This window comes from Acipenser ruthenus, chromosome 7, assembly GCF_902713425.1.
Source record: "Acipenser ruthenus chromosome 7, fAciRut3.2 maternal haplotype, whole genome shotgun sequence".
Taxonomy (NCBI): Eukaryota; Metazoa; Chordata; class Actinopteri; order Acipenseriformes; family Acipenseridae; genus Acipenser; species Acipenser ruthenus.
This window is the reverse complement of record NC_081195.1, coordinates 38,293,509-38,310,195: the sequence shown is the minus strand read 5'-3', so window position 1 is coordinate 38,310,195 and position 16,687 is coordinate 38,293,509. Positions and strand designations below refer to the sequence as shown.

Genomic DNA, 16,687 nt, shown 5'->3' with positions numbered 1-16,687 from the left:
ATTTAATTTGAGACACAGAGGGAATTACTAGAAAATATGGATAGTTGTTTGGCAGTAATGAGTCAGAGGCTTCATAATAAATAGCAACAACTTATTGCTATTATTTATTTATTTAGCAGACGCCTTTATCCAAGGCGGCTTACAGAGACTAGGGTGCGTGAACTATGCATTAGCTGCGGAGTCACTTACAAATACATCTAACCCGAAAGACGGAGCACAAGGAGGTGAAGTGACTTGCTCAGGGTCACACAATGAGTCAGTGGCTGAGGTGGGATTTGAGCCGGGGACCTCCTGGTTATAAGCCCTTTTCTTTAACCACTGGACCACACAGCCTCCTTTACTGATATATTTGCCATTAGCAAAGATATCAGTAAAAATGGCAAGTTCTTTCTTTAAAAAAAAAAAAAAAAGCTAGTTTCTCCTGTGGTGTGACCAAAATCAACAGTATTTTCAATGACTTGTAAAAAAATATTCATGCAACGTTTGATCAAGATATAGACCAATCACAAGTCAAAATTCAAGTAGGAATAGTAAGGAGAACATAAACACATAGGAAAAGTTGATCCCAGAACAGTGTCCAGATTCTTGAAGGATACCAATGAAATCAGCAGAAACATAGCTTGGCAATCCATTCTGTAAACCCACTACTCACTGTGTGAAATGGTCACTGGGGTTGACTTTGTTCATCACTTTAGGATTTATCCTTCTATTTCCGCTGCTAATTAAATTCAGTTGCCTCAAACTGTCTTTATATCACATACATTTTAGACCCAAGATTAATCTAGTTTCTCTTCTCTGAGCTCTTGGAGCTGTGGTTATAATCTTGGAATTGGGAACACACAGAGACGCTGGCTGACTCCCATGTGTGTCAGTGAATTACCCACCACCTTTCCACAGGTACATTTACTGTGGAATGATTAAAGAGCATAAAGAAAAGGGGACAGGTATATTTAAAAGGGTCCTTACCTCCATCTGCCATGTACACCAGAGTGGCCTCCCTTGGCTCTGTCTCTTGCAGGGGCACTTTCTTCAGATTGCAGGGGGAATATATGGGCTCCGGGCTGGATGGTGCCCACTCTAAGAGTTAGATAATATTTAGTGTATATATTATATATGTTACGGTAAAAGTCTGAATATTGGTGAATCTCTAGATTTACTGGTAAATGTCGACATTTATCAAGTAAAGCATTAAACGTCCGAAATAAACATGATGACGCTTTACTTCGGACATTTACCGGTAAATGTCAAGAATAACCAAGTGCCTTTACCAATAAGCTTTCGGTAAATGTCAGAAAAGCAATGTATTTTTTCATAATTCCAGACATTTACAACCTTACTTGACAGTCACCGGTAAAACTTAAAAGATTTACCAGAGTCCGACTTTAACTGTAACATGTTATTTCATTTAAAAAGTATTATATTTTCAAAGTTTTTGTTTTTTTTGTTTTTTTTTTACTATTGTCTTACCTTTCATAATTTTTTCAACTCATTGTGAAAGGTTTGTACTGCAGTTTTTAACAGGAGATATTATTCTGTTCTAAATCAGCTTGTCTCTTTATAGAAGTGCCAGTGCCACCTTAATATACTGTATGTATACTATATATTTAGAAGGACACAAGTTGAACAGTCAGAGTGTCTTTGACATAGTGGTCTTACTTGCCGCTCTGACCCTGGGTGAGTGTAAATCAGCTTGTTAATGCACAGCACCTTTACAATACAATACAACTTACATTTATTTAGCGATCTTCATGCAAAGCATTTCAGGGGGCTTTACAATATACCCAAAAGATTAAAATAAAGCCAACTACCAAGCAATCCAGCTCAAAAACAAAGTAACTCAAACATTTAAAATGGATTCAAAAGTTTCAACTGTGTCCGCATTCCTGATATGATTTGGGATAGAGTTCCAAAGGCAGGAACTACTAAAGGCCCTCGCCCCTCCTGAGTTCAGCCGACTTCTAGGAGCAACCAGAAGGCCAACACTCTTACGTTTTCCTTATAAAGTAAACTCACCAATGTGATGGATTTTATCTGGGATGACCTCGCACTCCTGGGGCCAGCGTGGCATGTTTCGAGGTCCCCATCCTGTCACCCCATAAAGATTCCGGGGTTCTCTTAGTCGAGGGACTGCCTTTCCTGACTGGAAATCAAACACCACCTGTGTAGTTCGGGGCAGCGATGACAGGGCACTATGCCAGTCTGTGAGACATAGGATAGCAGTGATGCATTGGAGGGTGTTATTTACTTACTTTACTTCTTATTTCTTTATTTCTTTGTGTTTTAAACCAGAAATAAAAACCAAAAGAATGCTCTGGTTGCGTTTTGTGATGTTTTCAATTCTAAGTAGTTTTATCACTTTGATTGCTAGGTTGTTATTTTTTTTTATTTTTTTTAACAGAACATCTCCATGAGCATAATTAGGGCTTCTGTTTTTAGGGTTTTATTCATTTTATTTTTCGGTGCTTATTTTTAACTATCTTCGAGTTTTATGTAAATCGTTTTTTTTCGGGGCTTTTGTTTTTGATATACTGTATGAAATTAGTGTTTTTGGTTACTTTCCAAAATGCTTGAGTGTTTTTTTTTTCTTTCAAAATATGTATAGTAGTAACTCGACAGTACTTGCACACTTAAGTTGTACCTTCTTTCCTTTGCTGTCTTCCACAATGAAATCCTTACGGGCACATTCTTCTGGGGTTTTTGTGTGTAGGCATTTTTGTAGATTTTGCCACAATTCTGTTTAAAATCCTCCGCATTAACTGTAATACAGCTTTAAATCCTGCTAACAAGCTTCCATCCTGGTTGTAATCTCGTTTTAAATCCAATAGAAATGTAGGGATGTGCTGTCACTCAGTAGCTGGGGCGGTAGCTGGGGTTTAAAGTATTCAGAACGAATCAATGATAGATGCAAGTCAGGAAGGCGGGACGTTGCCCAGCAGCACTGGGAAATGTATGTATTATTATTTTTGTAGTAGGTTTATTTTTTTAATAGAAAAAGGGTAAAGTCAATATGAATTAATTAACCATTTCCACAGTTTTTCAGGTGTTTTCCGGTGTTTATTGTCTATCCACCGATTTCATTTATTTTGTATTGGGGGTATTTTATCGGATTTTATCGGTTAAAACTGAAAATCAGAAGCCCTAAGCATAATGTAAGTGGAGTGAAGTAAACTGAAATGTGACAAAGATCATTAATATAGCAAGAAGTTAAATCAAACAGTTTGAGGCTTTCAAATTGAAATTACTCTGCGTGTCTGAAAGTTATGCGGTTGTCCTTTTATGATTTTTCCTAAATACATGTATTAAATACCCTGACGGCGTTTGAAAGGCAAGATCACGAAAATAAGGAAGTTATAATCCCGCCCACCTAGAACCACCAAAGCAGTCATTTTGACTGCCTTTTACAATACATGTTTTTATTTTGAATATAACCTACAATATTCTATTTTTATATACAAGATTCAGTGCTGCACTGAGTGACATATGCAAGAGACAACATATGTTACTTTCATTTTAAATTAAAAAATAATTTAGTTTTTAGAGTTTTGTATGTACATATACCCGTTTACACCTGTTTATACACTAGTTTCTTTTGAAATGTTTATTATATTACAGTTTTTCATTTTTTGAAGTAGTACTTTATATGTGGTAAGTTAGAAAATAAACCCTTTTATGTTTAATTGTTCATTTAAATACAGCGTTTCGGCTGTGCAGAGGTTTGATATGATGTGCTTGAACAACAATTTTGAGTTGTATCCGACAGTTTGTCTTTCATTTTAATATTGATTCTGTTTAAAATGTAACCATCATGACTGCCGGTGGTGGTTTTAGGTATGAGTATAACTGTGGCGATTCTAGTGTTAATGTCATGGTCACCAACACATTCAGTATACATTGTTTTTACAGTATAACCACACCAAACTATAAGAATGGGATATAAGATATGAGATAAAGGGATATAAGAATGTAAACAAAATATTAGGTTATTATCATAACCCTGGTCCCTGAAATAGAAATGTAACCATTACCGAATGGGTATTAACCTGTTTAAGACCCGAAATCTGAATAAGACATAACAAAGCTGCTCAGCTGAGCCACTGTGATTCAGTCATGCTTGCCTCCGAGGGTATAAAGGATTGCACGCACAGATCTCAGTATAATTTTTCAAGTACAAAATGTAACCATTACCGAATGGGTCAGTATACCCAAGCTGTTGCAAGGCCAAGACTGATGCACAACCGGAATGCTACAAGGCTAAGCTAGGGCTAAAAAATTGAACCAAGTTGCCCCTGTTGGAATGGACAGTGAGCTTTCTGAAGGGGGCAAGTTGGCCAGCTCATAGGCAGTCCTGACTGTGTCTGCTACCCATTTGGACAGCCTCTGCTTAGACAGGGCTTGACCACGGGACTTCGACCCAGAGCAGACAAAAACATTGTTTAGACTGCCTCCAACTTTTCGTCCTGTCAACATAATACTCCAGGGTCCGCACTGGGCAGTGTATGGAGCTGCAGTTTCCTGTCAGACTGGAAAGGAGGTGAAAGGATGCCTCCAACTGAGCACCATGTCTAACTCCAGAGAGGAACAATGTCCTTCATAGGCGGCCAAAGCCGCAGAACCCCTTTCAAAAATTGCCCTGCCATGAATCTGAGCTCCTGGGGAGTCAATTTTGACATGGCAAGCCGAATGGCTGCCAGATAGACCTTTAAATGTAGAGGGGGATTTCCCCTTGTCAAACAGGCCCTGCAAAAACTGCAGTATTATTGCCATGGGACCATGTCTGAAATATGCTCCACTTGCACCCATACTGGGAATGTGTGGATGCTGCTCTGGCATAATGTAAGGTGTCAATAACCCTATTGGACAGACCCAGATGACTCAAATGCAGCCGTTCAGGGGCCAGACCCAGCGCTACAGACTCGATGGGTTGGAATGCTGTGCCTGACTGAGCAGGTCATGGCACTTGGGCACTCCATGGCTGGCCGCTCAGTAGCTGCATCAGTGTTTAAAACCAAACCTTCCTGGGCCAATAAGGGGCCACTAGGAGCAGCTTGCTTTCCAGTGTCCTCTCAGCAAAATGAGCAAAAGACACGCAAGAGCTGCGGTCTTTAATTGCTACCTCTCCATGCTCCCTTCCCAGGCAGTGGATGCACCTGTTGTACTTATCCTCTGCTGGAATGTTTCTCTTGCAACCAGCAGATGTTTCTGGAACTTCACTACCGTGTGCTCTGTTGAGCTGAAACAGCTGTAAACAGGTGGCTATTCTCTGCACTCGGCCGTCCGACAGTGGAGTCTAAGCACACTCCTAGATTGGAGGCTGTCTGAGCAGGTGTTAGCTGGCTCTTCGCCTGATTCACCATAAAGTCCAACTGTTGAAGGTGGCCGGTGACAAGTTCTGTGTGGGCGTTGGGCACAAATAAGCCAAATAATTGAGTACTCTGAAGCCTTGAGTATTAATGGGGCCATGATAGCTGCCATGTACTATGAAAGCATGGAGAGTTTTTTTTAACCTCCTTCGGCTCCGATACAGGTTGATCTGTCTGCGGACGAGGATCGGTCTGAGGCCAGCATCCCACTTGGGCACTACGAGGTTCCTGGAGTAGAACCCTTCATCCAACTGGATGGGGTGATCATACAAATAGCTTGCTTTTGCAGCAGAGCTGCTACCTGCTGAGACACCGCTGCGGGTCTTGCAGGTCTGTGACTGATGTTGGAGTCACGCCCCGAAAGGGAGGGGGAATGTGCTTGAAGTGCAGAGAGTAACCTGTTTGAATGGTAGTAAGCACCCAGATATTCGTGGTACACCGACGCCAGCATTCCAGATGATAGCAAACCCCTATGGCCGCTGCTCACCTTGTGGCTTGGCCTGAGGCTTCTGCCTCTGTGGCGGAACTTATTATAGCCTCTGCGGTGAACAGCCGCGGGCTGGTTCTGAATTCCACCTCTAGCAGCAGGCGCAGCCGGCTGTGCCGGTCCCTGAGGTTGCTGGGGCCTGGGGTGCCAGTTTGCCGCTGGTTTGCGTACTGGGGTTTGTCGCTTTTTTTGTAAGCAAGCACACCTGCTCCTTCATGGATTCCCAGTATGCTTAACTATTAAATACATAATTTATTAATAATTGTTCACAAAAAAAATACCTAACTTATCCAATAAGAAACATAAACATAGAACATTTACAAACGAGAGAAAGTCATTCGGCCCATCTAAGTTTGTCCGGTTCCTAGTAGTTGATTGATCTCAGAACTTTGTCAAGTTTGGTCCTAAAGGATCCAAGTGATTCTGCCTCGACAACATGACAAGGTAATCCATTCCATACCCTCACCACTCCCTGTGTGAAGAAGTGTCTCAATACTCCCCCACCTTCACTCCCTCTCCTGTGACATGGTGCAATCAACTCATCTTCATACTCCTCTTCTCCAATGTCTTCTTCCTCTTCTTCTGATATGGCCTCATCCTCGGAGGAGAAAGAGTAGAGAGAAAAACCTTTCCTTGCCAGCGTTTCCTTATCAGGGCCCGCAGTGTCTTGAGAGAAAAAACGAAGAGAAAAGCTGTTTACACAAGAAAATGTACTGGTATTGTAATCTTATGAATACAAAGTGCATTCATTTACAAATGTTAAGAGAATCTCTAAATGCTATTCACACATTGCTTGTTATATCAAGTAGTCAGGTAATAGCTTTCTATTTAGAACATAAGAACATTTACAAACAAGAAGAGGTTATTCAGCCCTGAAATAATATCTGAAAAAATTCAATCACAAATAGTATTTGCACTGCTGATTTAAGAGGTTAATCAATATGGTTTGATAAATTGTAGCCCACATCTACAATACTTGACTGCAATCACAATCATTTAAAAATGTATATTTCTGGAGCAGTACTCCAGAACACCCACCTGGTGTTCACGTGTTTCAGAATCTTCTGTGTTTTAACTGCTCGTGCACCTTGCCGCTTTTGTCTATGTAGTAATATATATCTATAAGAAGTTAATCGATTCTGGCAATTTACTTGCAGCTGACTGTGCTGCAATGTAGATTAAATGACAGGGACAACCCTGAACATATACAGATTTGTTCTTCATAAAGGCAGCTACACCTATATGTACAGTACTGTGCAAAAGTTTTAGGCAGGTGTGAAAAAATGCTGTAAAGTAAGAATACTTTCAAAAATAGACATGTTAATAGATTATATTTATCAATTAACTAAATGCAAAGTGAGTGAACAGAAGAAAAATCTAAATCAAATCCATATTTGGTGTGACCACCCTTTGCCTTCAAAACAGCATCAATTCTTCTAGGTACACTTGCACAAAGTCAGGGATTTTGTAGGCATATAGTCAGGTGTATGATTAAACAATTATACCAAACAGGTGCTAATGATCATCAATTCAATATGTAGGTTGAAACACAATCATTAACTGAAACAGAAACAGCTGTGTAGGAGGAATAAAACTGGGTGAGGAACAGCCAAACTCAGCTAACAAGGTGAGGTTGCTGAAGACAGTTTATTGTCAAAAGTCATACACCATGGCAAGACTGAGCACAGCAACAAGACACAAGGTAGTTATACTGCATCAGCAAGGTCCTCTCCCAGGCAGAAATTTCAAGGCAGACAGGGGTTTCCAGATGTGCTGTCCAAGCTCTTTTGAAGAAGCACAAAGAAACGGGCAACGTTGAGGACCGTAGACGCAGTGGTCAGCCAAGGAAACTTAATGCATGAGATGAAAGACACATCATGCTTACTTCCCTTCGCAATCGGAAGATGTCCAGCAGTGCCATCAGCTCAGAATTGGCAGAAAACAGTGGGACCCTGGTACACCCATCTACTGTCCGGAGAAGTCTGGTCAGAAGTGGCCTTCATGGAAGACTTGCAGCCAAAAAGCCATACCTCCGACGTGGAAACAAGGCCAAGCGACTCAACTATGTACGAAAACACAAGAACTGGGGTGCAGAAAAATGGCAGCAGGTGCTCTGGACTGATGAGTCAAAATTTGAAATATTTGGCTGTAGCAGAAGGCAGTTTGTTCGCCGAAGGGCTGGAGAGCGGTACACGAATGAGTGTCTGCAGGCAACAGTGAAGCATGGTGGAGGTTCCTTGCAAGTTTGGGGCTGCATTTCTGCAAATGGAGTTGGGGATTTGGTCAGAATTAATGGTCTCCTCAATGCTGAGAAGTACAGGCAGATACTTATCCATCATGCAATACCATCAGGGAGGCATCTGATTGGCCCCAAATTTATTCTGCAGCATGACAACGACCCCAAACATACAGCGAAAGTCATTAAGAACTATCTTCAGCGTAAAGAAGAACAAGGGGTCCTGGAAGTGATGGTATGGCCCCCACAGAGCCCTGATCTCAACATCATCAAGTCTGTCTGGGATTACATGAAGAGAGAGAAGCAACTGAGGCTGCCTAAATCCATAGAAGAACTGTGGTTAGTTCTCCAAGATGTCTGGGCCAACCTACCTGCCGAGTTCCTTCAAAAACTGTGTGCAAGTGTACCTAGAAGAATTGATGCTGTTTTGAAGGCAAAGGGTGGTCACACCAAATATTGATTTGATGTAGATTATTCTTCTGTTCACTCACTTTGCATTTTGTTAATTGATAAATATAAACTATTAACATGTCTATTTTTGAAAGCATTCTTACTTTACAGCATTTTTTCACACCTGCCTAAAACTTTTGCACAGTACTGTACATGCAATTTTTCCACGGTATTCCAAAAGATTGTAATACAATGAATGTCTTAAAGATATTGTCTCCTGTCGTTGATATCTCATCACATGATGCAAAGCAAACAGCTGTGTTAGCACTTTTCCAAATTCTTTACTTAAGCAGCGTATTACTTCTGGGTACAACTGAGTCTCTGTATCATTGCTGCCGTCTACAGCTTGGAGGACCTACTCTCTTTAGCTGTTTGTGCATTTCTTTCGTGTTTTAGGGTTTTTATATGGTCACCAATGTAATTTATTCTGCCATGTCTCATGCTAAAATCACATCTGCAGTACAGGTATTCACAACAGGCGTTATTTTCCGAAATCTTACTTTGTTTAATATATGTATACTTCTTTGTATATTCTTCTTTGAACTTCTGGCTGTTGAGTTGTATCTTTTTAATTGGTTTTGCTGCCATTTCCATCCAAAATTTTGTTGAAACATCTCAACACAAACTGTAAGTTAACATCTGCCGTTAAGCAACCCTACTGCTTTTGATTTCAAAGCAATCTCAACAGAGGCACTGTGACGGGGTACACCTCGCCCCTGTGCGTATTTTGTGTTTGTGTTGTATTGTTATTACTTAAATATACTGTTTTGTGTTTAAACGTTGTTTTATTGTTTCATGGATGGAGTTAAAATGTCCCATCCAGCAAAAATCGTGAGAATGCGTGTTCGGCAGCTAGTGATTATTGACAAATTGGGTGTCGACCACGCATATGAGAAAGCCTGTGCAGAATGTGGTTGAGGGATAAACTAGGTAACTGATTGCCAGTTAATCCCCTCGACCACAATATAAAAACCAGCAGCTTTTGCTGATCAAGATTGGGTGTTCAGAGGTGGAACGTGAGTGAAAGAGAACTGAAAGATAAGAATAACAATTGCTACTCGTGCTGGCGTTAAACCAGCACGATACTTGTTTGTTTTGTCTTGTTGGATTATTGTCTGTTTTGTTTTGGCCATCATTTCATTGCTGTGCATCATGATATCTGTCTGCATTCGGAAACTCTTGTGTTGTATCACTGCTCAGCATTGTGTTGACTATTTATGTATTTGGATTAAGTACATGTTATCTTGCATATCTGACCTCTGAAATTGTTTTTCATACCCATGACTGATATAAAGGTGTTGTTGGAATGTGCAAGGGCTTATTTCTTCCAACAAACGGGTTAGTTGCCGTTAGCATGCGTTCGAGAAGCCAGTGACGAGTTCTAACCTTTTTGAATGTAACTCATTCCAAAGAATGGTTTCATGAACAACTGATCTACTGAATTCCTCTTGGCCAGTAGTAAAACAGAAACAATAGATCTGAAGTCTCCTGCATCATGAGAATCTCATAGGCCACTTCACTTGTCAGACTGCACCTGCGCAACTATGTAAGAAAGTCAGTTGTTTTGTTAATGCAATGCATGTCACACACTTCACTGCAGCGACCCCTACTAAGTGAAACGTGTTCTGTTGCTAGGCAACATATTCTGCTTATATTCATCAGTCGATACGGGGGTTCAGAGATGAATTGAGGAGAAAATGGGTGTAAAATTGGGCCATAAAAAAAAAAAAAATTATGAACAGCATTTTGGCAAAAAGACATTGATCTGTCAACACTGTTTTGTTTCGTTCGTCTGTTTTGTTTAATGCCCTCGCTGTGACTATACCTTGCCAGTTTCTCAATTGTCTATTTAATACTGAAGTAGATATAAAAGCTGTTTTTGTTAAGAGCATTCTGTGTATTCAATAACTTACCTGTAAAATATGCGTAGTGTCTGAAGTGTTCTCTTAAAAGCTGCTCCTTAAAACAGAACAAAAATAGCATTAAATATGTGGACTAAAGAATTCTTAATGTTTTATAAAGAATTGTTATGTATTGAGTTACTGTTCTTATTATTATGCTGTTGTATCAGGATGTAGCAATTTAATGTGTGCTTCGTTTTTGATTGTCAATTTGACTCTGAAGTCCATTAAAACTGTAAATACACTGTAGATTGATTCCCTGTGCAACAGGGATTAGGATCCCACATGAAACATAACTCCCTTTGCTACGCAACGTTCACACAGAGTACCGTGTGTTGGCAGTATAAATGCACTTCACCCGATTCCAAAACTAAACTATAAAAAAAATATTTATGCTAATTACAGGTAAGAAAATGTTTTTGAGGCCTAAGTTTTTTAATAAATAACAAGAAATGTATAAATGCTGGTAACAAAGCAAAATGTCCACTTTACATAAGGAAACGAGAGTGTAGTCCAAATGCATAAAACTTACCATCTCCTTTATCGTGCTAGTAATACCACATCTCTATGAACCACATAACCCGGGTACGTGCTCGAGTAGCCCTCCTCCTCCTCCCCCACCTCCATTTCCATGATTTTAAATTACTTGAGTTGGCTCCCAATTCGGGCAGGAGCCCGAATTATCTGGTCTGATTTCAATCCTCGGGCTGGCCTGAATTCTAAAGTCTGAATTCGGGCTGGGAGGAAATTACATCACTTATACTTGTTTCCATGCACAGCCAACTTGAATCGCCCAAATTGGTCTGAATTCTCCCAGAACTTGAGTTGATGGACAACTCCAGTTGGTGAAAAAGAGGCGTTTCCATGGTTTTCCAAGGCGTTTCCATGGTTTTCACGTGAGTTGGGCAGGAAATACTTGTGAGTTAAAGGTCAAGATGTGCATTCGCTGCAGATGGTATTGCAGTCAAATTGTCAATGATTTAAAACATAAATCCAGCTAGATATTCTTTTGCATTTGTTTCATGCAGTACGTATACCTCTGGTATGCAGAACAGGGAAAGAAGTGCCAGACAAGGGAAATAATGTGTCAGATGTCAAAGTGGATATGAGAATGGCATTAATTAAAAGTAGACCCCCGATTATAATCACTTTAGTGTGATGCTAGGAATTGCATTATTCAAAGAGACCCATTGAAAAAAAAATATTAAAAGATAGCATATAAACACATTACAATTTAAACAAACTGCGATCAATCAGTTGGAAAAGGCAAGAAGCTTTGAATACTGCTGGACACTGATTTGAAATGAAACATGTGGACTACAATATTTTGAATCTGAAGTCATAAATTGCTTTTTGCAAAGAAAAGAAAGTTTGATTCATGCCAAAAGAAAACAAAAGCAGAAGGTAGGCTATGTGTTACTTGTAGCTACCTGTACACTGCAGTTTTCTATGTAAATTAAAAATGTATGTATTTCTGTAAAGTGTAGGCAGTTTATGTAAGGTACTGTATAGTATCATAACGTGTTAATGCGGCTCCGGTATCTGTTTTGTGTACTAAGGCTATGGTTAAAGAAAATGCGCTAAAATCCTTTAGTTTCAATTTAACATCATGGTTTTTTTTGTTTATTTATTTTTTTTAGCATTGTACAGTATGTGCAATGCAGCAGCATGATTTGTTTTGTGTTACCAGTAGCCTATGGTACAGGACATCATGTTAGATTTTTTAATTGGACAGGTTTTTATTATTATATGGAAAACAACAAAGCAGTAAGAACATCTTAGACCTTACTGATATAAATATGTAGTTCTACAACCGGTACGTAAAAAAGTGTACACCTCAAAACTAAAACGATACAATAGTCACTACCCAGAACTAATGTAATGCAATGAGGTTCAAACTCAAATCCACATATTGTACAGTCATATTTTTTTTGTATTTGTTCATACATGCAAGAAAGGTGGAAAAATGAAAACTCAGATCACTGAACTGAATAGACATTGCCCCCACCACCCCCATTTTTATTTTATTATTTTCATTATCAGTCTATTTACTATGCTGTTTGAATTATGCCATGAAAACCCTAATTGGCATGCACTGTTTTGTATGTGTGTGTCGTCCCCCTACCCCACCTAAATACTTTCAGTATGCTCAAAAAAAGTTATTGTTTGAAAGATAAGTTTTTTTTTAATATTCCTTACAGATTCTGATCCAAATCCTTTTTGTCTGGTGCAGTCAGCTTGTCTTGTGTCCTTCTTCATATCTTTTGGCATTATCCTGCTGTAGTCCCTCTAAATCAAAAACACAAAAATCAACTACAGTATTGTGGCAAAGTGCCCACCCCTTGGTATTTATTTATGTATGTTTTCATTTGTTATTATGTCACAGATGGCTTTGTGTGGCGTGTGGGTGGTAACGTCAGGTTCAGGAAGCAGTAGTCAAAAACAAAGTATGAGCTGAAACTGAAGCGCTGTGGCTGCGCTCAGTGTTTTATTACAATAATAAAGAATCAGTTTAAACAAAACTAAAACACTTCCACAAAACAAAAGGGCAAGTTGGCCAAACAAACAAACAAACAAACAAACAAACAAGGCGAACAAGTATATTGGTATATAGCAACTGTTTTTCTCTTACTTCAAAAATCACATCTTGCCTCTGACACTCTCCTCCTGAGCCGAGAGTGGGTCCTTTTGTATTCGTGGCTGAAGCCTTAATTACCTATTAATATATGACCTTATTAAGGCTCCAGTCACTTTCTCACAAGGGTTCTAGGGAAGCGGTTTTAACCCCATCCCCACCAACTACACATTATAAGACCTGCTTTTTTGACGGTCTCAAACAGTAAATTATTATTATTATTATTAATTTTAGCAGATGCCCTTATCCAGGGCGACTTACAATTGTTACAATTATATCATATTTAATTTTTTTACATATAATTACCCATTTATACAGTTGGGTTTTTATTGGAGCAATCTAGGTAAAGTACCTTGCTCAAGGGTACAGCAGCAGTGTACCCCACCTGGGACTGAACCCACGACCCTCCGCGTCCAGAGCCCTAACCACTACTCCACACTGCTGCCCACACACAAAGCCCAATAATAATAATTAGGACAGACGGCTTCGTCCGCCCGCATACAAATACAATAATAATAAAAATAATAATAATAATAATAATAACAAATGAAAACATACATAAATAAATACCAAGGGGTGGGCACCTTGCCACAGGTATTAATTTAGCATATTATAATGTAGTTATTCAAGTGTGCAGTGTATGTATGTTTTAAAGTAAGGGCTTCTATTTTTTTTGACACTTTTGCTAATGACTGAATAGCGCCATAACACAGATCATGTAGCAGTGGTGTATTTTTTATTGATTCAGCCCCCTAAGTCAGAGTGGGAAGTGCATACCCCTACACATTAACAGATGTATCTAATGAGTTATTAAGTTTACCATGGTAAATTTGCTTGGTAATTATGCTGTTCCATGTTTTCCCATGGTTAGGCTATACTATGCCTTCTCCATAGTTTACCATGGTTAGCCATGTTTTTTTAATATGCTTTTCCATACATCTCTGAGCTTTTCCATGCTTAATTATGCTTTACCATGTTTTCCCTATGTTTTACTACACTTTACTTTTACTGTGGTAAACTTTTATATTGGTAGACCTCCCGTAAAACTGCAGATTGGTCTTTGTTTTCTGATCCCATCTTTTACCCATCCCCACATATTTATTTCTCCATTCTGCTCTCCTACAAATACAAGCTTTATGGTCTCCACACACCAAACGCAATGCAATTTTTTAATTGGTGATGAGACACTTTCGCAGCGACATGACCATATACACCAGAAGCGACACCGAGGCAATGCGACAGGTTTGAAAACTGACAGATCTATACAACTGTTCAAAATTGCTACTGACAAAACTATGATCAAGACTGGTACATATTCGTCAACATGATGTAGTAATTATGAGTGTTTTTTCTGACGGTATTTCAACACATATGGCAATAAATCATACACACCAGGCTTATCCAGTTCCTTCGAAATGGACTCCCATATATTGTCTTTCAGATCTGTATCTGTATAATTGTGATGGCCTTTGTCATAAAGCTCTGGGTATTTTTTCAAAGGCAAGTATTATTATTTCCTCTGCTGGACCACATGCATTGAAGCTGTTCTCTGATTGTTCAATGCTCTAGTTGACGTGCGTCAAATTGCAAAAAACAGGATTCAATCCTATTTACTTCGCATCGCCTGTGGTGTGAAAAATGCTTATCAAAAGTATAGGTTCTATTCATTTTGTCACATCGTTGCAGTTTCGCTTGCTGCATCGCGTCTGGTGTGTAGCAGCCTTCACTCGCCTTTTAAATGCAATCCACCCATGCTTCTGATTTATCAATCACTAATACGTTGTTGACAGATTTATAACTCAATTTCTTCTATAACACTGTGACCGTGACTGTAACCCAAGCTGTTTGCACAGAAAGGGAAGGTAAAACTTGAAGGATAACCCTGTCATATAACACTCAGAGCCAGTGTTCTCATTAGCAAGGGATGACAATGAACCAGGATGTCCATTGCATACAAAGATACAAATACCTATACAGCCAAACATTTGATATAAATAAATGACCAAGCTAATTTTGCACCACCCATTCATAAAAAAATGTATTGTTTATAACTACACACAAAGCAAAGCCGCTTGCACGCAGATATACAAATAGTTCCAACACGATACAAATGGTACCTGTATGAGCTGTCACTGTTAGACTACAGTAGTTTAACCTCTTCGGGCACATTGGTGGGTACTGGAAAAGGGGGCAGGAGATGGTGGGGTATAAATGGGGGTGCATGTGCTGAATGTAGTGGTCAAGAGAAGTGTTGCGAGACAACAGTTGTGAAGGTGGTAATTGAGAGAAGAGTGACGAGGAGAAGACGAGGACAAGCGGAAATAAAAGAAGCAGAGAGTGAGAGTGGGAGATAGCTTGGAGGTAGACAAGGTTTTATTATTATATTTTGGGTGTGGTCTGCTGCTGACAGTGGTCCTTTTATTTCATTTAATAAACCGCTTGATTTGAACTGGGGGCGGACGGCAACACGGAGTAAGGCCAAGCTTACAGCAGCAGAGACCACAAGGCAGCAGTGCCACAAGGAAGGAAGCAGACAAGCGGCGGTGATGTCAGTGAGCAGGGGCTGGCGCTCTGCCACACACACAGAGGGGCAGTGCGTCATCCGCATCGGCCGCAATGAGGAGGTTAGGGCAGAGACCGGAAGTCAGTGCATCAGTGGTAGGAGACCGGAAGGAGGCGCAGGGGAACCGGCAATGACTGTCAACAACAACAGAGCCTTACCTCAGCATCCCCAAGTTCGATGGTAAGGCCAATTGGCAAGCTTTCCTAATTCAGTTCGAGTTAATAGCACAATTAGAAGGATGGACGGATAGGGTAAAAGCGTTGCAATTAATAGCCAGGTGGCCGGCTCGAAATGGTTCTCATCGCTGGACCTTAGAGCAGGTACTGGCAGGTAGCTCTTGACTCTGGCAGTTCAGAGTGATGCTGTTCAGGCTCTGTAACGTGCCAGTGACATTCCAGCGGCTCATGGAGAAGGTGCTGGTCGGAGTTCCCCCTAGGAGTGTTTGGTCTACTTGGATGACCTTCCAGTCCGCTCTTGAGGCCCTACGGGTGGTGCGGCAACGAGTGCCCGCGACGGGGCTGAAGTTGCATCTGGAGAAGTGCTGGTTCCTCCGGAAAAGAAGTCACCTTCTTGGGACATTGGGGTAAAACTTTAAGATTATATGAAAAGTGTTGTCAGTTGGAATACAATAATAAGACTTTTCTGCTGCTGGGGTCTTAAGTGGACCCTTAGCTCTGTTTTTTTTCTGCCACCCCATTTATTTTGGCCACCAGTCAAAACTAGGCAGGTGGTTTCCTTATAAAACTTTATCTCTGTAAATTTGCAGCCATTTTGCATTTTACCATTTTTTTTTTTTACATGTTTTACCATACATATCAGCATGATTCAAAATGATTGCCTCTGCTTTAACAATATTCCAATATTCTTAAATTTTTAATTAGCTGGAAAACAAAAGTATAATTCGTACCATATTTGGGGTAAAATAAACCTGGTATACCATAAAATTACCTATTATTAAAAAGAGAGAAGCACTCATTTGTACATTAGAATGTGTGGTGAGTAATTTCTAAATTATGTTATATGAACGAATACAATCATGGTCATTTTTTTTCACG

General features: G+C 39.9%; 1 protein-coding gene across 1 annotated transcript in view; it reads right to left on the bottom strand.

Moving 5' to 3' along the window:
• Window positions 1–16,687, bottom strand: part of LOC117415581 (cytosolic carboxypeptidase 3-like) — a 51,010-nt gene that overhangs the window by 30,862 nt on the left and 3,461 nt on the right. Inside the window, exons 2-6 of the mRNA XM_059026910.1 lie at window positions 12,634–12,723; window positions 10,447–10,492; window positions 6,352–6,513; window positions 2,014–2,199; window positions 967–1,077 (exon numbers count right to left, since the gene is read on the bottom strand). Of these exons, the coding sequence (XP_058882893.1) occupies window positions 967–1,077; window positions 2,014–2,199; window positions 6,352–6,513; window positions 10,447–10,492; window positions 12,634–12,705 (577 nt within the window). The 5' untranslated portion in view covers window positions 12,706–12,723. The remainder of the gene's footprint in view (window positions 1–966; window positions 1,078–2,013; window positions 2,200–6,351; window positions 6,514–10,446; window positions 10,493–12,633; window positions 12,724–16,687) is intronic.